The sequence below is a fragment of the Pieris napi genome, chromosome 14 (genome assembly GCF_905475465.1).
Source record: "Pieris napi chromosome 14, ilPieNapi1.2, whole genome shotgun sequence".
In the NCBI taxonomy this organism is placed as follows: domain Eukaryota; kingdom Metazoa; phylum Arthropoda; class Insecta; order Lepidoptera; family Pieridae; genus Pieris; species Pieris napi.
The window spans coordinates 5,866,943-5,890,126 of NC_062247.1; the positions used below are offsets into that span (position 1 = coordinate 5,866,943).

Genomic DNA, 23,184 nt, shown 5'->3' on the forward strand with positions numbered 1-23,184 from the left:
CTCATCATACCAACGTACAACCATATAATATGGAGAAGCATGAACCCCTTATGCTGCTCTTAAGTCTCGATTTACCAGTTTCGTAGTATGTAGTACATATTTTATCATCGCGCGAACTTCAATTTTTTAAGAACACGTTCCGACACGACGCAGAGAAATGTCTTCTATTTAAAAAAAAACAAAAGAGAATGAATTGCTTTAATTATTATATATATTTAATTATTAGTGTATATGTAAATATACGTGTATATCAGTTCAAAAGTTTTATATTGAAGCCATGATATTATAATTGTTTATTACACAAGAATACTAGTATTAGAAATAATATTACTTATATTATATGAATTATGCACGTAGGTTCTATACATAATATACAAAAAAAACTTAATACCATATATTGTCAATATGTGGCCTGACTCATTACCTGCAACTTCTTCTGCACGCTAATTATTTATATATTCTGTCATATTTAAAAAAGTTTTGAAGTAGTCTTCAATGGTTGAGTAAGTACTAAAAATAGTCATAGTTTACTTATAAATAAAGCTAACTAAAAAAAAATTAAATATAATTTACTACATATAAATCAATAATTAGTTGCGCGTATTTATGAACCTAAAATTGTATTTGTCAGTATTGCACTATTAATATTAAGCATCTTTAAGCTCATCCAATAGGATCTATCGGACCTATATTGGTAGCTTAAAATATGAGTGGGAGAAAAGAATTGGAACAGCATAATATTAGAACTGCGCGCGCATTTTCATCAGTAGGGTAGCTGATGATAGCCACGTGAGAGGGTCAATACGAGATGACAGAGAGATGCTATGATAGAGCTGTTTCTTTCTCGCATAGTCGAGCAACCATGGCAAAATTCAGCTCGTTCTTCGGTGGCATTCGGACAAAGTCGCGCTTCGCTAACGAATCACACCGATTCACATATCACAGATTAGACAAATCACAGTTCAGTTTTTTGTAAACTCGTTAGGTGGTGGATGTGAATAATGTTGGAAGAACTGTTTTGTCACGTGTGCTAGTTTTAAATTTCAAATACTTATTTTTGTTGAGGTGATTGTTTTAGTATTAAGAAGTTGAAAAGAGATATTGCGGCCACTTTAGAAAAATATTTTAAATTTTCTTATTAATAATATAATCCAATATAACTCTTTTTTATCACATGTGGGTATAAATAATACCTTTATAATTAGTTTAAATTTTTAGTTATTTTTAATAAAATATTTTTATTTACTTTGTTTTTAGGGCCATTATTAGTAATGGTCTCACTATTTGTGGTTTTTCAATAACAAGTGAAAGTGTATCTTTGTTTTAGTAGGTTGAAACCATTGATAGTTGATTTTAAACTTTCTTAACTATAGTGTCGGTGATTGTAAATTTCTTGGTGATGCAGTGCGGTTGCAATTTTTTAGCACTGAATTTCTAAGAGACAAGATGAATGATGATATAAAATTAGTCATCGTATACCCTTGTCGAGCTGAAGGCTGGTTAGACAGATGCGGTAAGTAAACACTTCATTATTTTGCAGACAAATGTATTTTATTCGTATTTTTATATCAGGTCAGTCAGTCAGGTCGATAATAAGATTTTAATGATGATCAAGCCTAGGAAGCTGTTGAATCCAATACAACGTGTATGTAACAACGGCCACCAAAGGATTGCCTATTATTTTTATTATCTGGCTTATACTTATCTAGCCAGTAGACTAAAGTACCTTTATAGTCTTTATGATGATGGGGACTTTTCGGTACTTTAGCCTTACCAATTTTTCATTGAAAAATAGTTCTAAGAATACATTCTTACAAGTTTCGTAAGTCGTTACTACGTACCTACCTGGACAGAGCTTATGTATGTAGTTTATTAGGTACCAATTTAATATTTTAAAATTATGTATATTTAACATTGTAGAAGAGCACGAGACGGCTTACATTAACAGTTATTCTAGGGTATAAGAAACTATAAACTTATTTGTGCCTTATATCATATTGTTTATAATATTTTTTTATTATTCTGTAATGTTAGGGCTTTTGGATTTCTACTATCAAGTTCCGTTTCGCGATTGATCGATTTGCTTTCTAGCTATCTTTATTTAGACATACTAATAGGTAGGACATCTTTTCCACTTCGCCATAGTATGTAAATTCCATCCACATACGGTACAAGCGCACTTATTTCCAGAAATGGCGCAAATGAAACTTCTGCTTAATTATTTAGTAAAATGGCATCTCTACCTATAAGTACGTAAATTAGCGCCCTTAATTTATAATAGCGTGTTTCAAAGTAAAATAGAATTAAGAAAATGTTAAAGTAAAACCTTTCCCACATACGCCTAAACTCTGGGACACGTCTATGGTTTTATTACGGCAAAACCATCCTATCAAATTCTACCTTGGTATTGAATTTCCAAAAATTGTGTTCTGAAATCCACATCCCAATTAATACTTCTACCTCTGTTTAAATTTAAGCAGAAAAATCTGGTTAAGTTTCCGGTTTAATTCAAGGTTTTGAAAATCTTATTACTTCGCCATGTTTAATATTATGCTGTAATTAAAAAGCGAAGGTAGATTGATTATACTACTTCCTTAAATCTTTAGATACGAAATATTTAGATCAATTTAGAAAATACATAAGAGTTTTCTCTCACTTTACATGACTAATAGATGAATAATGCAAGAAAATCCACACCCTGGTCGTGCCTTGAATGAGTAAATGTTATTCGTGTTTCATGATGCATATAACTCAGGATTTACATAAAAAGTGAAAATTTTCTCGGAATCACCAATTGAAGAGTAAATACCAAATCACTTAACGTCAATGAATGTTTACGTTTTTCTACTTTTGTACAACAAAGACAATCAGCTAACATATTTTTAGTTTCATGGATTTTAGGACAACTATACGTATATATTTTCTAAAGCTTATACATATAACACTTTTGCCCCAGACAAAGACAACTGTTACTTTTGACTTTTTCCTTTTCCAGAACATTATTTTTAGGTTTAAGGTGGTAGCACGGATAGTCCGTGTAAGCCTGGGATTGGGAATGAATCAGCTTTAAATTAAAAAAAATAAAGGTTTGTGTCTTACATTTTATTCAATGTAAGCTACACGTACAAATTGACGTGCTCCAATGGTGTGGGGACCGTTAGATTGTAAGACGTGCCATGCCTATAAAGTACATTCTTATAGAAAAACTGTTTAATTTTGTGTTATTTCAACTTTTTTATGATCATTACCAACAAGTGAAGAATTTGAAGTCATGTTTAGTTATTAAATTGAATTAATTACGCGAACCACACATAGTAAGTAAGTATCGTGAGTTTTACTTTACTTCTGTAATCCCGGCTCATCTAAATTAACCTGTACTTAAGGGAAATTATTCTGTATTTTAAGTATCATGTGGTACATTATAAAGTTAAGCGAAAACACTTAATAAGTGCGAGGGAGAGTGGCAATATCGAGGGTGCTACCGTGCTTGTGAGGAGATAATTATGCCTCCCGGGGATGTCTGTTAGGTCATTCCAGGCGTTCGCTAGGGGTCGACGATAAATCAGGATAAGTATACGATCATCACTGAAGCTCCCATTAGTAAATTAATTGCTTAAATTTAGATGTCACAGAATGGAATTGGGTTCAGACCACTTTAATAATCCTGTCTCTAGTTAGGGTCGATAAGTTTTTTTATCTGTGAAGTTTACACTGAGTATCTTTACATCATGAGTAGCTTTATTGTAAGGGACGGCGATTGTTAAAAATAAACTAATATACTGCCATAAATCTATCATTAATGGGTCTTAATAATTAAAATTCAATTACTACATTAAACAATTAAATGTTAGAGTCTAAATTACTTCTTTTAAACGGTACAATAAAATAGCATCTGAGAACCTTAGTAATCTAATAAAAACGTTTACATTAGGTAAGACAAATTAATAAATTTCTTATTAGTTACGATTCGATATAGTCTGGACAACATCAACATACAAAAAAATCTCAAGCACAGAAGCAATGTATGTACGAGTCACATAACTTTTATTAATTTGTGTATAATAAAAGTATTATGTACAATATTTTTCGTTTTGATATGACAAAATATGTTAGCAAAAAAAATATAGAAAAACATTCTTCGATCGTAACACAGAATGCACAATGTACACACCTATACTTAGTTACATCATGTAAGTTCCATTATTGTGTAATACTAATAAGTAAAGGGAAACCAACCTGTGTCAATACGATATACAACTTTCTGTTATTTTTACATAGCGACACCTTTTTTCTTTAATTGCAATTGAACGAGGTTTAAATTTAGTTCGGTAAACGTAACGGTTACAAAATTAGTATTATTATTGCTTTATCTAGGCAAGGTGAGAAATACCTAACGCTATTCGTGTTCCATTGTTTCAGAGATACTTTGAGTATATTTTTTTAGGGGAAATTTTCAAACAATGTTGTTATAGGTAAGTTTTCCAAATATATAATGTTAATTGTTATAACGATTGTTTACCCGATAAAAATATTAAACATGTAATAATACATTTTTAAGTGACAAAAATGTATTCAAAATCAATAGAACTTCAATATTAAAGCCACAGTTTGTTAAAATTACCATAAGTTGGTGAAATTGATCAAAAATTTTAACGAAATCTGTTTCTCTGAAAAAACTAACGAAAACTTTAAATAGTATTTTGAACTTCTAGGCTCGTTTTGTTGGTTGAAAATTCCTCACATGTATTTTTTTAACATACTAGTTTAACTCATTGAAATTGTTGAAGCAACGCTACCCATATTTGGTGGTCCATTATTCAATTATATTTGAGAGGTCAAATACTCCCACGGTCAGCTGTTCAGTGTTTATCAGCCGATATGACCCTGCATTGCGTATTCATTGTTTCAACGCAATTGGGAATTGTATTTTTTTTTACAATGCAATCGATTAATTACTGTAATTAGGTTGAATATGGAGCAACAAAATTGGCTGGCACAGATTAACGAAAACAAGTAATTTCGCATATTGATTAGTTTTGATTATACACACAAATTACGGTGATAAAAATAGCTTTGCTTATAATGCCTGAAAAATTTCTTACTACATATATATAATAATATCCTGTTAAAATAGTTATTGGTATTTTTATTAGTTTATCTTAATTAAAAAGCTATGCAATGGCGAACAATCAGCGTAGCTGTTCCATCTAAAAATAAGTTTTTGTCCGAGTATTGGCGCTAGAGCGATGTTTTCTTTTTATTTCCCAGTGGCCTAGCTGTCGAATGTCAAGACAATGAAAAGAGCAACGTCATTCTATTGAAAACTTTCAATATTCAGATTGGCTTCTTAAAAAATAGGACGAACGCTGATAATGTTTAAACTTACTTGTTTACCGTTCGTCTAAATAAAATAGAGAATTTATGTCTAACTCGTCCCTTTAACTTTCTAACCTGGGCTTATAGAGCTCAATCATGACCTGCGATTTCGGGCCACTCGAGACCACTCAAGACCCCAGCCTTGAACCATCGGCCAGTCTACGGTCAACCCCAGACTCTCTCTCAATCGCTCAGCAGGCTCCTTCTGCAGCATTACATTGCTTACAGAAGGAGACCGGCTATGAGGCCTTTAACCTAACCTAATCTAATTCACTGGGAACTGAGACAATACTATTTAAGTACATCATGCATGTAATAGGTATGAACACTTATTTGTTTAAATTTTAAGGGGTCCAAAGTCATGCTCCTTGTTAATATTACTTCGGGTAGGTACTACATGCAAGTCATAAAGAACAACAGAAAAAAATTTGGAGCAGTTTTAAGATGGAGCCATGATTCGACAAATTTACCGAAATAAAAGTTTACATTACCTTGGTTACACATTTAAATATAATTACCGCATGCCGTGTTTGCTCCATAAGGGTGTGCAATTAATTTATTTTTATTTTGTACGATTCTAGATGTAAGAGTTTATTGCAAGGCCCGTCCGAAATTCTTTAACCCACATAAACGGGAATATATTGTATTAATCATATATTTCTACGTTTCGAGTCCTTCAAAATTCGTGGCTAGCGGGACACCGTCTCATCAAGTTGATAAAACTAACTATAATATTTGGATTACAAATACACTCTATTGCCAAATTTTGCCATATTATCGTCATTTACGATCGCATTGGTATTTGCAATATCCCGCTAGGTTTTTAGAAAAAATACTGATTGTGCCGATTAGCTTGTCATACTTAGCACTGGATTAGCACATTCATATAAACACTTCTGAAAACTTAAACCATAAACCATCAGTTTTAAATAACAACCTGTATAAGGTACGCATGGAGAAAACAAATTTCGTAATACCGACTTTTTTTATGTAATGTGTTTTCGGTCAAATGCCGGTTACCGCTACATTACAACTTTCTCTAGCCTAAAGACATGGCAGTTGAAAGGATACTTGATGTGCTTCCTTTGTAGAATAAGTAGATTATTTGTCTTATTATATATTGATATCTCTTTGTATACAATCCATCCAGAATTTAAAGAACTTCGGTTGTAGCATAAAAACAAAACCTTATGGAGAATATTTTCCTGCGGGGTCTTTTACTACTTCAAATTACTTTGCCAGATCCGTCTCATAGTGAATATTCACATAAACAACGAATACAAAAGAAATGTCTTTTATATTCACATAGCGATAAAAAACATTGAAATGTACTGTTATTTTATGACATTTATGTGTACCATTTAATATTAATAATACGATATTTCAGTTGGCTTGGTTCAGTGGAGCGAGTCTCAAGAGACTGGATGACATTCTCTTATTACCATGAGAAAAATTGACTTGGCTAACATGGGACATTTACTAAATTAGTTTTCACCACAGCTTTATTCGGCTCTGAAAAATTTTTATATAACTTAGCATTTTAGTATGTTTATAAAATATATTCTGTAACTGAAATGTTAGAATGTAAATACTTCAAATTATAGTTTCTTTTCAAGTAGATTGTAGAGTTAACAATGGATCAGAATAAAATGGTGATTTCATGCGAACTTCCAACTTAGGTCGTTGCTCTGTCAACGGTTATTGACATGTAAATAAGTACTTAGTTAGGTTTTTTTAGTTACCAAGATTGAATGTAATAATTAGATAAATCGAATCGAATGTAATAAATGAAAATCTCAATGGGTAAATATTTAGTGCTTTTTACTATTGTATAGGACTATAATATGCTAATGCGTTGATAATATTAAAAAAAAAAGATTACGAAAGTACAGCAATTGGGGGGTACGCTTAATATAACTAGGATAAATAAGAAGATTATATATACAAATTTGGAAAAAAAAAAGTTTTTTTCAAACTTATAATACTTAAAAACTACGGAAATACGTTGAAGTATAATTAAAGAACAAATCCTCAAATTAAAATGTTAATTACGTCCGTGTTGTAATTTGTACGTTGGTAGAACTGGTATATTATCTCGCATCAAAAGATATGCTTTAAATTTTCAAGATCTCAGACTTAGTCATCAAATCTTAATATTGTGTAAATTTATTTACTGGAAAAATTACACAAGCTGGTTAAAGTTTAGTTGTAAAGGAGAAATAGTATTTATATGTCAAAGAATTAGTCTCCCCTAACTTCCACGATTTTATGTCACGACTTTCATGGCTTATTGTTGTTTAAATTCATGAGAACTACACAAAACGATATTACAATGAGCGGGCGTGCATTTTTCTGCCCAGTAATTTAGATTGCAAAATACAGGCAAACTGTTTCCATGGTTGACATAAATGCAAAGCGTAACTGAAGCCGAAGCTAGACAACGGGCTTTTTACTCCACCCTCAGCCCTCGGTTGCATTGTGCATGCCTACAGGGCACCCTCGTTGCCATGACAACGCCTATTTCTGCGAATTATTGACAGACGCCGGTCCAGACGCTTCCCAACCCCTACTGATGTGTCGATATCTTCACTATTCATTTGCAAAAATAATGATATTAACATAGGGGAATATTATGTAGGTTGAGGCTAGATTCCTATTACTAATACGTTTTATTTATCACAATAGAACAAATAGCAAAGAAGAAAATTGCATACCTAATTCAATTATCAAACGAGGTCACACCGTTACTCAATGTCTACCTGTAGTCCGATCGTATGATTGTCGTAAAGAATTTAATTAACCACTTATTATTTTTAAATTGGCATTTTATGAGCTAATGCTATAGGCATGATCAATTAAAGCACATTAATGTACGAGTTGTATACATTTTCCTTCTTATTATGAAAATGGGATAAGAATAAAGAAATAGTTTATTTCGCTTTCATAGGCATACATAATATAGAGAAAAAGTACTGAAACATAACCTATCTGCAGAACTTTTAATACGATGGGCGGGACATGGCGTATAGTAGTTCTATAAATAATCTCACCTTTTATAGTGTTCATCTAAATAATGTCACTATTAATTGAGGACAGTTAAGTGTCAACTGTCCTTTAAAATTTCTAAGTTGTTTGTAATTAAGGTCAACTGTTGGTAGAGAACGAAAAACCAGGCAAGACGATTATCATCGCGTGTTAAACTGACACATAACTTATTCGGCTTGCTTAGAAGATATCGCTTATTAGCGACATGTTTGCTCTATTTTTAAATTAAATGATTTTTAAAAATAATCATTCCTTCTTTCCTTTAAACGATAAAACGTCTTTTATCGTTTAACATCTTGCACGTGACCTACAGTCAAATAATAACATAGGATGCAAAAAATTAGTGCTATTATTGATCCGCAAAGGTAAAACACAGTTCCTGTAAGATATTGTTATATTGGGGATATTGAAGACGTGTTGATTCTGTCAAGGCAATCAGTATGTGCCTTCTATTACCGAAACCATTATTGGTTCACTAGGAATCGAAATCGAACAGCCTGTTACCAATCAAAGTCCCATAGCCGGTTAGTTGTACAATTATGAGTATATATCATTTAAACGCTTCTAAAAATGTACCAAATAACTATTGATTTATTAGAATTTTAGCAGACTATAATATATAGTGTTAACGTTCCGATTGATGTCGGTTGCCATAACAGCGATAAACAAAACAACAGGCGATGTAATTCATTATACGTGATGTATTGATATTGATTTTTTATGATATAAATTATCAGGATAAGAATATAATTGATTAGTCTATTTTAATTGCGGTAGATTAATTATGGGGAGCTGTTCTGTATATTAAAACCGAATACTCAGACCGTATAGGTACGGATTTACTGTACACTAAGGTACCTATATATATTATATGTATATATATACTAGCCGTTTCGCGCCCGCTTTGCTGGACGAATTAAAATAAATTTTATGTTTCATTATTTTTTTTTTTTTCATATTTTTATTATTCTTCTTTTTAACTTCCCGCTAAGAAAATTGAAATTTTTCGAAAATAGAGTTTTTAACAGATGTTGACGTTTAGAGGTTCTAGGAAGCCTCCCCGAATGTTTCCGCGGTGAAGTCCGTATGGATAAATTTTCATAAAAGTAAAACAGCAATAAAAAAATGAAGGAACGTTGGAATTGGAATAAATAAATAGCCATAACCATCCACCATCTCTCTCAACCACCAAAATTTCGCATCGAATGGTGGTAGTTTCATGTCGATGCGATCAGTGGTTTAGGCGTGATTGAGCCTCAAACGAAGACCATTTTCATTATATATATATAGAAGATTGCCTTAAGTGTTAATGTATTTTTATAGTCTTTGTAAATTTGTGCTATTCATTTGTCTTACTTAAAATACGGCGCTTAATGCATGACAGATGAGAAGACCGATAGTGGTATTGTTATTTAATATTTACATTTATATGGACTTTTATTTTATTCTTCGAGGGTCATTGTAGGTGAATATAAAAATTACAGAACAGTTATTTCATTTCATTTACATAACATTACTAAACTATGTAAATGAAGGTGTGGAGAATTTCTTTTGGAGAACATAGTTGTTTTAAGACAAAATTATTAATTCAAATTAATTTCATTTTATGTTACATAAACAAAATTACAAAGGTTAGTTTTCTTCAGCACACTACAGTAAACAGGGAACCTTATATCACGGAAAACATTTACCTTTCGCTTTGAGATAATGGAGTCCTCAAGCCTGCCCTCTTTTAACAACCCTATGCGAAACTCCCTAAACGAAAAAAGAAAAATGTTTTCGTGAAATTGAAATGCACTCTATATAACCTTAACATCATATTACAGTTTTCTTAGAGGTATTATCGTTCGTTTTAGAGGTATTACCGTATCGGTTTAGAGATAGACATTTAAAAGGGCCTGAAAGATACCCCATAAGGAATAATACTATAATTATGTATATGATTATGAAAATAGTCGATTTTATTTCATGTGGCATTATATTTGTTGTGTGAAAGTTTATTTGTAATATATATATATATATATATATTACAAATAAACTTTATATATATTTGTTATATATGTATATAACTATAAGTATTTCCTTTGCTACTCTATCGTATTTAACTCGATAATATAATTAATTTTGGTACTAGGCGGATACAAGTTTCGTCTATCTTTTCGTTACAACAGACATAATAAATGCATGGGAACAAGCGAGATCTTTATAAAAATTAATCGCAAGATATGTCGCAAAGCGCAAAACTCGAAGACGGCTGGACCATTTCAATTTTTTTATATTTATTCCTTGAACTCTGAAGAAGCTTTTTATGGAGATAAATTGGAAAATTTTGTTTTATTTAGTACTTAGGTTCTTATTTCGGAAAATCGAATAGTCTCTATGGGGTAACATAGCAAAATGTTGCATATGTTGGTTTGTAGGTAAAAAGGTAAGGCTAAAAAGCTAGGCTAAGTAAAAAAAAACATATTAAGGCGAAACGAAGTTCCCGGTGGCAGTTAGATTATAATAAGTGCAAGTGTAACACTTGTAACACTTTCATCTCCCTGTAAAGCAGGGTATGGCTATTAAATTTAGAACATCATTTCAACTGCAGAAATTTGTGAGTAGGCGCTGTTTATATGTATCGTAATTGTGTTGACATTTTATATCTGTGTATCGGCTTCCTGTGAGGTTGCTTTAGTTTATATTGTAAAGTTAAAGTTTACTATAAATCTATTACATTATTATTTAGTTATTTAAGATAAACCGTTTTGTTTTACATTTATTTTTCCCATACTAAAGATACGACATAATGGATCGTCAAAGAGAATGTAATTTTAGTATTAGATATAAAATACTTAGTTAAATAGAATAAAAAACAAAACAACCGAATGTTACACCCTCGAATGTGTCCCCTATTTCGTTTTATTGCATTTTGAATTGGGATTTGGGGGTGATTAAATATTTGCTGATTCCTAATGATGTAAAAATCTTACGAATAAAGGGGAATTCAATTGACATTTCTTTTATCTCCTGAATAAGCGATTTGACTTATGTAAGTTTTTTAAAAATATTTATTGTATTTATCTCCACAGATAATTTAATCGAATGTAACATTATTCTGCAGTTTTTTAAGTATCTTTTAAATGTTTTAAATCAATTTGCCGTATTGTTAAGGTGTCGCTAATGTCTTACTCTATTCAGTACTTGCCCTAGATAACGATTCGCTGTAGTAAGTGTAAGGAAGTGGAAACTGAGTAGAGAGGAGACGAATTACCGTCAGTTCTCATCCCTCTTCAGTCATCTTTATAGGTGTAATTGATCGGTTCGTTTGTAAAGAAAGGCATTTAGAAACATAACTTTCTATGGTGTGCAGAACGCATTTAATGATATTAAAGTACCTACGCATATTATGTCTGAAGAATTTAGTTTCATTGTGTTCAAATTTTTTATATAATTACGTTTATTATTGCGAATGTGTGGTATTCTGTTGAAATACCGAATGTATAATACCGAAGTTATGTATATTGCGACAGTAATTTATTCAACTAGACGGTTTTTAATTTTATTAACATAACAAGTATATAGGCAATATATTGCATAATTAACTGTAATAAATACATAAATTATATTCATTTTGAGGGCGTCTATAAAATTAACCAATTTAACAATGACATTGAATCCAGATTCTATAATCCCTGGATTTGTTTGATCGCAAATAGTCGCAAATGGTCACCCCTATAACCTCCTAAAGGGAATACCTACGTCAAATTACCAATAATCGTGTATATACTACTTCCAATACAAATAAAGAATGATTTAAATATAATATAGGGAACAGAGCAAGCATTACAAACAGAACCCGAACAATTTTAGTATTGAAAGTAAATAAAGGATCCTAGTTGCAGGTTTTTTTACTGGTATCTATGATATTTTTTGGCTTCAGAATTAAAACCTAACAACTCACAAAACAACTTTAGCTAACACACATTGTGACTTTTAATCCATATGTATTTATTTAAATCCGATTAATTTGGTTGTCTTCCTCCTTTTAGGCTTAGTTGTTTAAGATTCAATTAAATAATTATTAAGCCTGAAATCTAAAATATTACATAATAATAAACTTGTCGTCGTTATTATTATTATACTATTGTATATAAAATTGAAATACTATTTACTTAGACTTTTTATTAAATTAATAACAAAATAAATAAGGCAGATTTATTTTATAATATAAAAAGCATAATACATATTACTTATAGGTTTCATTAAATAATTTGTGACAAACACATTGTTCACATTTTTCTTCTTTACATGTCATGCTTATTGTCCGCTAAATTAGTATACTCTTTGGTCTTAACAGAATTCTATAAATAAATTAAACCAGCGAAACTTTTTTCGCCCAGGTTTTTGAACCCATTATATAATCCGAAATTTTGAACCTAAACGTATTTAATAGGAATGCGTCTACTTATTCGGACATTGATTTCTATTTGCGGCTATTAAATTAAACACGGAAGTTGCAAACTTCATTTTCTCTAATATTTTATTGATTCAGCTAAACAAGTTTAATAATTATAGTGTATCACACAGTCATCAATTTAAACACGTACGAGGTGTTTTATCATGCGTTCTAGTAACAGCTGATTATAGATCAATGGATCGATTGTTTAAAAGAATCCATACTCAACACGACAATCCAATTTACGTGTTTTAAGAACATAATTGAAATAGTTTAAACACTCTTTTATCCAACCATGCTTAAATATACATATGAATTAATGAAATTCAAAGCGTATTAACCACGATCGAAAATATTAAAATTAATACTAGATTCATCTTTGTAATTTTATTTCTTTGGACAAACCAATTCACATAAAATAATAATATAATCATAGCAATAGCGACATTCATTTTATTAATGTTAGATTATGTGAAATACACATACATATCAAGAAAGCTATTTTTAATAAAAGTTACTACCTATGTACATTTAAAGTGGAATTGAGGAATTAGTAATGATAATTTTGTTCAAGTTCATTATATATTCGTAATTAACCGTACGTCTGCGTTGCACCGGATGGGTGAGGAGTGAGGACTGAGGAAGGACGTGTCCAGGCGTTTACCAAATCAGTGATCTCACCATACCAATTTCGTAAAATATTTACATATGCATGTCCTTAACTCTGTACAATGCCATATTCAAGCAAAGTAAAAGAGCCACGATTTATTTTTAATTTGGTTTTCTGCACCTACAATACCTGCAATGTTATATTTTATTTATTTATTTATAGTAATATATCTACGTTTTTGGCTCCACGGCGTATTGATGATATTTTTTAATCAGAAAGTTTGAATTTACATATTACATATAGATTGTCTAGTAGTTTTTTTTAAACCTGCAATTTTTTTATTAGTATTTATATCATGCAACATTGTACATCGTGCAATATAATGTTAAAAATAACCATCGCTAATCACATTACTCGTAAAAATAAAATTTATATACCCAAATATTTTATACTGAACTTAAAACATTACACATTAGGGTAAGATTGATTGCTTCAGAGATTTGACTAATTGATATACCGATTAAGTCTTTATAAAACATATAATATTTTTTCTTGAGATTTGATAAGAGCTGAAGATTTATTTACTTTCGTCTTTTAATATTTATCCGGACTTTCTTAAGAGATAGAATACGTTTATTTAAATACAATATCAGGTAACTTGTAAAAGTATTCACGAGTCGACATATGTAAATATGGACGGCCCTTGTTTCCTTCTGTCCTGTGTAATTCGATATATTTTATGTTATGATATTTAATGGCTTATGTTTAACTTACCACCAGGTATAGTAACATATAACAGACAAAAATAGTAAATGATTACCAAAATTAAACCCGCATTTTAATGTAAAATTACAACCTAAGTTTTAACATCTCGCTATCCTATTTAAGCAAACTGGCTCCAAAAAACTCATTGTTAGCCCAAAAATAGTTAATGAAAACCAAATTATTAACCATATTTTAATTTAAAATGAAATGCAAAAAAATAAAATCTCGTTATCCGATTAAAGTAAATTACCCTCGGCAAAAAAAATATTTTGCCAAACACAGTAAAGTAAATTTACTCCTAACCTTTTTGTCTCCAAATTGATTAACCACTACAAAAAAAAATTATCTTGAGCGTTTCGTTTACAACCAAATGCTATACCTAAAATAAAAAATAAAACTCTTACAATTTCAATAATCCCTTTTTTAATTATTGAAACAATCATTAAAAAGATAGTCCTCTTAAAACTAATAATAAACAGTTCAAAGATCTTAAAACTAAACTAATAATAAGCATTTAAAAAATCTTAAGAAGAATCAGTCTTCTGTATTAATTCACTGCACAATTAATGCTTTCTTAGCTTTGGCTGGTCGTCCTCTTTTGCGCTTCATGCCAATCGGAATAGCTCTGGCCTCTGAAGGTGGCTGGACGTGCTTAAGCCGAATCGCCAATCCAACGAGATGTCCCAGTGTGGTGGGAGAGGATCGTAAGCCGCAGACATAACTTAATATGGCATCATAATGCTTCATTTGGTAATAAGCCTACATTTTATGTCAATCATAGTGGTTTATTTAGGCAGAAATAGCGCATTAATTTGCTCGCTAAGATTTGGTGATCATTTACTACATTTGGTGTTCGAATACAATTTGAAGTGCAGTCGTGACTAAAATAGCTAGTACTATTGTAATTTTAGACGTTATTTATCTGGTGTTAAGTATATATTTTTGGTAAAAGAACTAAGGGTATCAAAGCATTTTATGGTGATCATTATATTTAACCCCATATTTAATCATAATATACCATTATTTTGAAGCACAGTTCTATTTGTATTAGTCCTGCCATCTAGTGCTAAGTAGATATATTAAGAAGATGTATTAGCGCCATCTGTGCAATGACTTTTGACTCTTTGACAAATATTGCGTCCTAAGTAAATGGAGATCTTTTACTAGATGGCAGTACCTGATTATGAAAATATATTTAAAAAAATTATATAAATATTCAAAATAATGCTTTTAATAAATTTCATTGTGGTTATTATTAAACATACAACTCCAAAGTTTTTCTTGGACACTACGCAGACATTATATATAATATAGGATACTCAAATACTATTTACCTCGTAATCGTTCCTACCTAGGTCCAAGAGCCTGTTAAAATAGTAGTTTACAAATATAATTACGTATAGCGCAAAATACTCGCACTTAAAAAACGCTATCATAAAACAATCTCCATATTAATTACCTATATACTTTTTGTCTGGTTATATTTTAATTATTTTACACTAAGAATTTTTGCAACTCGATTAATGGTTTGGTGATTTGAAATGACGGATGTTGGTGTTACAGTGGGCGTCATTGTTCTTTAATTGCCGTGAAGTTGATGAACCCAATGAGGTTTAGTTGCTAAATTTTTCACACCATACATATTTTTTATATTGTACTTTATTCTATAAAATCTTTTTAATTTTTATACTTTATTAAAATAAGAAAGAGATTTATACTCATAAGTATGAATATGAAGATGTTGTTTGTTGATTTCGTTAAATACGCCAATCTTAGCAGCAGCTATTAATTAGTTCGAATTGAAAAAAAAATTGTGTTGATTTATAGAAGAAATACATACGCGGGTGACATTGCGGGACATAGCTAGTGAGATAGTGTCTGTGTATAATCTACATTGCATACAAAAATTAAAACATCACCACAAAAAATTGTCTTATTTGAAATATGATACCACGATACTGTATATTTACCAATGCTCTCAGGAAATATTGACTTTAACTTTAGTAAACTGAGCGCCATAAGCTTAGTTTGTCTATACGTGTAGCTAGTAGCTTCCCGTGTTAATCGAACTTTTATTTATATAAGCCTTAATTTAAAAAAAAAAACACGATTTTTATTTTCTAGAAGTTTCTCAATAATGATATTTATGTAACATAAAACCAAAGTGTTAATACTTGTTACATTTATTTAAATACTTTAAATATACATATTTTTGTCCCAGGCGTCTGTCCTTCAAAGCTTCAATATTTAATAAATAACTCGTTCACTCAACGTACGTATGCACGTTACATAAACTTATTATTTGCTTTTCGCAAGCAAAGCTAAGAAATAAATGTTTAAAGATAAAATGTGGTAATAAAACTTAAAGTTCGCCTCGTTAAATCTAAACACGGTCTGCGAATGCAAATACGAACTGGTTTGAGACTAATGCTCGCGTGTGTTGCTGATAGTACACCCGAGGGGTTCAAATCACCCTCTTTTTAGCTATCAGATAAAAACTTACAAGCCCCTGTGTTGTCGAAGTCAAGTGGATATGAGTCGGTCTAATGTTTCTTGTCCACTGTTGTGAAATCGAACTCATTTTTACAAATAATTCCTAATTTAGGCTGAAAATGGTAATGAACAAAAAATACTGGTATTATTGTGAAAAAGCGTGGGGCGCTCTGTGCCATATTTTTCGTCTATAGAGCAACCCACGCTTTTTCACAATAATACCAGTATTTTTTGTTTTTCAGCCTAAATTAGGAATTATTTTTCACTTTTTAGTTTGATGTGCTTTAAAAGCGTGTTTTTTAGTTTTTTTTAACAATTTTTTATTTTTTAGTTTAATTTTTTTTTCGGATTATTGCATTGTCATCGATCTTTGACAGGTGCGCAAAATTTGTATAAAATCTGTCCGTTTAAAGTGGGTCAAAATCGAGTCCGAAGGAGTCGGTTACATACATACATACATACATACAGGTGAAGCTAATATAAAGCGTGTAAAAAAGGTAACTACACAGAAAGACAAAATAAGGTATATTAATTTAAGTATAAGTCGTATTTACCAGATGTACATCTCCCTGATATCCATTGTCACTTGTGTTATAGAATATGGGATTGTTGGGGTTACGATGGTTCCCCCAGTAGTCTTTTCCCTCGGAGATAAGTTTAAATCAAAGTCAACAATAGCATTAAAAATGGGATATTATCATGTAGAGTTTTGAATGCTTTTTATGATTGTCAATTGTCATTGCTGTATCAAATTGTGACATCTGGATTTTATTAACCGTCACAAAGAATGTAGGGACTGGTTATTAAATATATTTTGAAAAATTATTCTTAAATATTGACAATAATTTAAAATTGTATGATAATATTTTCAATATTACGAATCTGTATAAAAACAAATTGAGAAAACACAACGCAAAAAGTTGCTACTTTTTACTAGATTATTAAAATGCGGAGTTTTCCGTACTATGAAGATTTAGCCACTGAATTTTAATTTATCATTTTAAGTTATAAAATAAATTATGATACATTAAAATATGTATATGCAATATTTTAGTTCATATTTAAAATATCATTTCTAAACCTAATCAAATAAAATCGAAACTAGAAAATAATGGTTCCTTGCTTACGGAAATAATTTAATTTGAAAAATATTAATTTTTTCATTACATTCCCTAACGTATATTTAAGATCAATTCAAGAAAATGCATTTAGATTGTTTTTAAACGGTAAAGATAGTGCCGGTATTTGGTTCAATACTCGGGCCATCTAACAATTTAGATATTCTCTTTATAAACTAAAACCTGCGTGATATGAAATAGCCATGGGAATTATTTATATGAATAATATTAAAAGGATTCTGTGATCATGCAACTACGAAATAAGTCTTACCATTCAATTAATTCTACTGAGCCGGTACATTAACATTCAGAGCGCACATAAACCTCGTACCTTTACTTACGACGAGATGTTTCCGTACTATGTTTATGATCCAGCCCCATCCTTAAGCTCCAGGCTATTATTTTATACTAAATGCAGAATTCATGTGACCTTAAATGATGTTCTAAGTTTAAATTATATATTAAACTGGAACGTATTTGTCTGGACTTGATTTTAGATTCGATGTAAACTAATCTATATATATAAAAGAAAGTCGTGTTTGTTACAACACTTATAACTCGAGAACGGCTGGACCGATTGCAATGGTTTTTGATTTGTTGGATTTGTTTCCGTCCCGAATAGCAGAATAAGCAATAAAATATCGGATAAGTTATCGAATAACAATAAATTAATAAATTAATTTTACGAATGCAAAAACCATATGGTGCCATCTGTTGACAAAACTACGCATCATTTTACGTCGAATTCGTGTCAGTTCAAGAAATTCCGATCTTGAGGTGAATGAGGAGATGCATAACCATGCTTTGATCCTGATCAAAAGATGTTGGATATCAGAAAGTGCTTAACATGCAGTATCGCCATATTGACGCTAGAGAGAAGATGCCTAATGTGTAAAACTGCCATTCTTCTTTCGCAATGGCAAGCAATAAAACATTTCTGTATTTGCAAAAAAGTTGTATTAATGTAATACTTAACATTAATGAAATCCTAAAATAAGTTAAATTAAAGTAACAACGATATTATAAGGTTGTAGGGCGGAACGAAGTTAGCCAGGTCAGCTAGTTTGTAATAGATTTAATGCAGATATATTTATGTAACTTAACACTTATTTGCCAAGTTGCCACTTAATAAGCCAAGTTATGCTATTCATACCAATTGTTGTTAGCGATTGGCGCTCACTCCTAGAAAATCTGTCTCTTCTTTTATTCAAACAAAATCATAAATGATTTATTTTTTATGATCAGGTTAAATTTATATTATCCTTTGTGATCGTCATGTGTAGCGGCCTCATTTATATTAGTAGTAATATTATTAATTATTATAGTTATTTACAAAAACCTGTAGAATGTTTAGTCCTCCTGCCTACACTGGAGTCAGTATTTTCTACTAATAATTGAGGCTTACAGTCAGTTTATGATACTAAAAAGCTCAAATATATAAGCCACTAGATGTTACTTGTAATCACACTGTCCGGAAGGTGTACGTTTTTGAATTACGCGACTCAATTGGATTTGTAACGTAAGCTTCGCATTAAGCTAGAATATTGGTTCATTTTTATTTATTCGTAATTACATACATTATCAATTGAATTTGCTTATCCTTTATTAATATAGTTGACGGTAACTTCTAAAAATGCCCTAGTAGTATTCAACGGCGGATCCAGGGGGGGGGTCATGGGGGACATGACCCCCCCCTGAGCAGGACTTAGGTGGACCACTAATTGAACATAATGATTTTATATATAAATTTGTCACCATACAGATTATATGTAACTACATACCTTCAATATTTAATTAATTTAATATAATAACTTTGTATGATGGCAAACGTTTGGGAATGAACGCATCGAAAATTTGAATTTTCCGCGCCACACTTGCGCGCGCTTGTCGCTATGAAACGTCTAGCTAGACCTTACCTCAATCGGAATCGGAACGACTAAACTTCAACATATCATAACATAGTCTTATTTTAAATTGTAGCATCAATATGTATCCTAATATTTGAAAATTAGATACACTACCCTGTCAGCGAAGCGACAGCAGAAAGGTCTTTCTCTACGTTGCGCAGAATTAAATCGTCGCATTGAAACGAAATGAAACTTTACGATCTATTTTACAGTTTAAATGCTTCAATGATTTTTAGCCTATCCACCAAAAAAAATCCACCGATTACAACAAAAAAAATACCAATTAAGTACCATTTTTTTCTATGGTTTTGGTAGCTTAGAACCCTGCGGAGTTTCTAAATTTAGCTAGAAGCTATGGAAACTTCTTTTTGTATTTTTAAATAGAAGTCGAATGTTTGGACAAATCCAGCTAAAAACTAAACTTCTAACTTTTTTTTTTTTTAGTAGCTTTAACTAATTTTAGGAAGCTGATATATTTTTTTATTTAAACAACATTTAAGACAATCATTTCACAGAAAAAAAAACTGCAAAATACCTACAACAAAAAAATATAGGAATTTTTCAAACCTCGCTGGCAGAAAACATTAAAAAAACACAAAAAAAAAACTCGAAAACTACAAAAAATCGCGGAACATACATGGGGTATTTCGTATGCCCCTAGGTGTGAGGAATCTAAAAAAAATTATTGACGTCACTAGTTGGACCAACCTGTATGTACACAATATTATGTGTTAAGTTTTTCAAGAGTACAATAAAGAATAAATATTTTTAAGTGCAATACTTACGTACATTAATAAAATATCTACTTTTTACTTGTATCTATTGTTATCAAAATTAAATTATAAGTTCTTGACTTGACCACGACTATGTGACCCCCTCCTGGCACCAAAGCTGGATCCGCCCTTGGTAGTATTATATGTTCAAGAAAACAAGTTAAATTAACCATAATTTTGCAAATGGTTGCTCAAAATATGGCCATCAAGAAAATATATTAAGTTTAATGCAATGTAATCATATTTGCAAAGCTTGTACGAGTTCAGATTTACCTCAAAATAAAAAATATTTTGTGTGAGAAAATCGTGGTGTTCAAAATTCAAGCCCCAGTGTAAGACGCCCTGCGCGGTTAGCATCCAGTCTGCCTGGGCGCGACTCGGAACGCGCACCGTTGTCATGCGCGCACGCAAGCCGATAATATTTTTTGTGACAGTGTTGAGCGGAGTGTTTTTTAACGGTTTTACTACTTTTGGCATTACGTATTTCATTGATTGTTTTCAATAGAGAGTATTAGTGAATAGGTAAATTAAACTATGTATGGATTGTGTGCTTTAGGGAAAATTAAGTTTAATATAAAAATATTGTATCTGTTTATTTATAGGAATTTATTGGGTAACTTTTTGAGAGTTGAAATTCTACGTACGGTACAATACCAGCTCAACCAGTATGTAGGTAAAAGTTAATAAGGGGAAGTTAGATGAGATGACATCTGCAGACCTGGTTTAAAATCCTCATTTCGCCATTATATACAAGTTAATGTTGCCGAAGATAATTAAATAGTTAAACAAAACTACATATTAACTTCTAAGGGTTTATGTTTATAAACAAAAAGATCAAAAGATTTTATTTAACAATATAAATTCATTATACAGATATTTCTTTTGTAAAAACTAAATTCTTATTTTGTATTCATGATAAATTATGTTCCTGTGTATTCTTACCGAACCGGCCGCAGTATCTATACAAGATCTCTGGCTGCGGGCATCACGAACTACAAACGATTAACTATTCACTTTTCACGAAAGCCTATTCTGGTACAATAAGCTTAAAGACTGGACAGGCCCGCGTCTGTTATTATCAGCCCGCTATAACAATTTCAAAGTACTTACAAAATAATTGCGTTTTCTAAGCACGACTCTCAGGCATTGACCTTTTATACTTACACAATTCCTCTTTACCGGATGAAATATTTAAAATATCTACACATTTTTTAATTAGCCTCAAATGTTGTAATTAATCGATAGCTGTTGCCTTTATAACCTTGTAATTTTTGCAATGCCTTAATTTGAAGATTTTCCGCGAACTGCCGAATTTTGTGTGAATAATCTGATGTTTTATTCTCTTCTAGATGATAAAAGTATGTGTTATACAAAATCTAAACGCTTATTATTCGACTACGATTTACTACGAAATTTTAATTTTTAAACTTAATAAGTGCTTAATGTTTTTATAAAATAAATAATATAATGTATAATTAATTATCAGCGATAAAGAAACGCGATTAGATTGTGTTTAATTATTAATGCACATGTATTGACAAATAAGGTTAATAACGTTATTTAGGCTTTCAACATGCAAAAACAATCATGCGTACAATGATGTCATTCTAAGTGCATAACTGGTTTTTATTAATATTTGCGCAGTTGCGGATGCCAACCGTAGTGAAATTGATTTTCCTCAGTTACTAGAAAGTGGGTCATATTTAGTGAACTATGAGGAAAAGAGATTCGTATTAGTGATTTAATGGAGTGATGGTGTTTAGCGATGCCCGACTGGCGGTACAACGTGCTGTCGACGAGTGAGGCGTTCATCGAAGCCGAAGGGGGTCCACCTCGTGACCCCTTCGCCTCTAGCTATCCTCGTCGTGCAGACCGTTCTCGACCCTTGCACACTTGCCCTTACACAACTATCTTCCATGGCGCGCGCTCCCACGTTCCTTACCGCCTACCACAAAGCGATGGCGGAGATCCCTACGCAGATGCATATTCCGTAGATAGATCTTCAAATTTGACTGATACATCGAGTTTCGCTCGTTATGAAGACTGTCGCTCTCCCTTAGAAAGTGTCGCGCACCAAAAAGATCTTAATTTCTCCAACGAAAGATTGGATAGTAATGACGTTGTTCAACAAAAAGTGCCATACGCATCTAATGTGTTTTTTATATCGTCGCAAGAAGCTCAACAGAAAGATGTAAATGGAGCAAATTTGTTTGTCGTGAATGGCTCGGAGTCAGATGCTTTGTCATCGTGTACTTGTGACAGTTTTGAGCGATGCGAGTTTGATTGTAGAGACTTTGAACCTTTCTCTGATACGTGTTGCTGCGATCCTCTCAGTGATGGCGTGTGCAGTCGCAGTCCGAAAGAAGTGGAATCACCTGAACAGTTTTCCGATGGGGCTGTGGAAGAAGATAGGACATCAGTGCGAAGTGACATGGACGGGTTGGACTTAGCGTTATTTGAGCCAGCTCAAACCGACACTAAAGAATATAACACTATCGAACAAAACAACTCCACTCCAGTCCCAGCAACACTGTGTGGAATTTTGCATGTGCTAACAGACGCAAACAATGGTAAGTCTCATGCTAAGGGTCCTTAATTAAATATCACAAATATGTATTATTTACAACGATGTTTATAACAACGTCATTGAACTTGG

The 23,184-nt window shown here is 31.6% G+C and overlaps 1 protein-coding gene across 5 annotated transcripts in view; it reads left to right on the forward strand.

Annotated features, from left to right (window-relative positions):
- The first annotated feature begins 1,251 nt into the window (after positions 1 to 1,251).
- The window catches only part of LOC125056218 (ras GTPase-activating protein raskol), a 120,925-nt gene continuing 98,992 nt past the window's right edge, over positions 1,252 to 23,184 (forward strand). Inside the window, exons 1-2 of one of the 5 annotated variants that reach the window (XM_047659235.1) lie at positions 20,893 to 21,064; positions 22,173 to 23,098. In XM_047659235.1, coding sequence (XP_047515191.1) covers positions 22,294 to 23,098 — 805 coding nt within the window. In that variant the 5' untranslated portion in view covers positions 20,893 to 21,064; positions 22,173 to 22,293. Of the gene's footprint in view, positions 1,514 to 20,892; positions 21,065 to 22,172; positions 23,099 to 23,184 lie in introns of those variants that run through there. The other 4 variants (XM_047659234.1, XM_047659236.1, XM_047659237.1 and 1 more) reach the window with 4 other exon arrangements.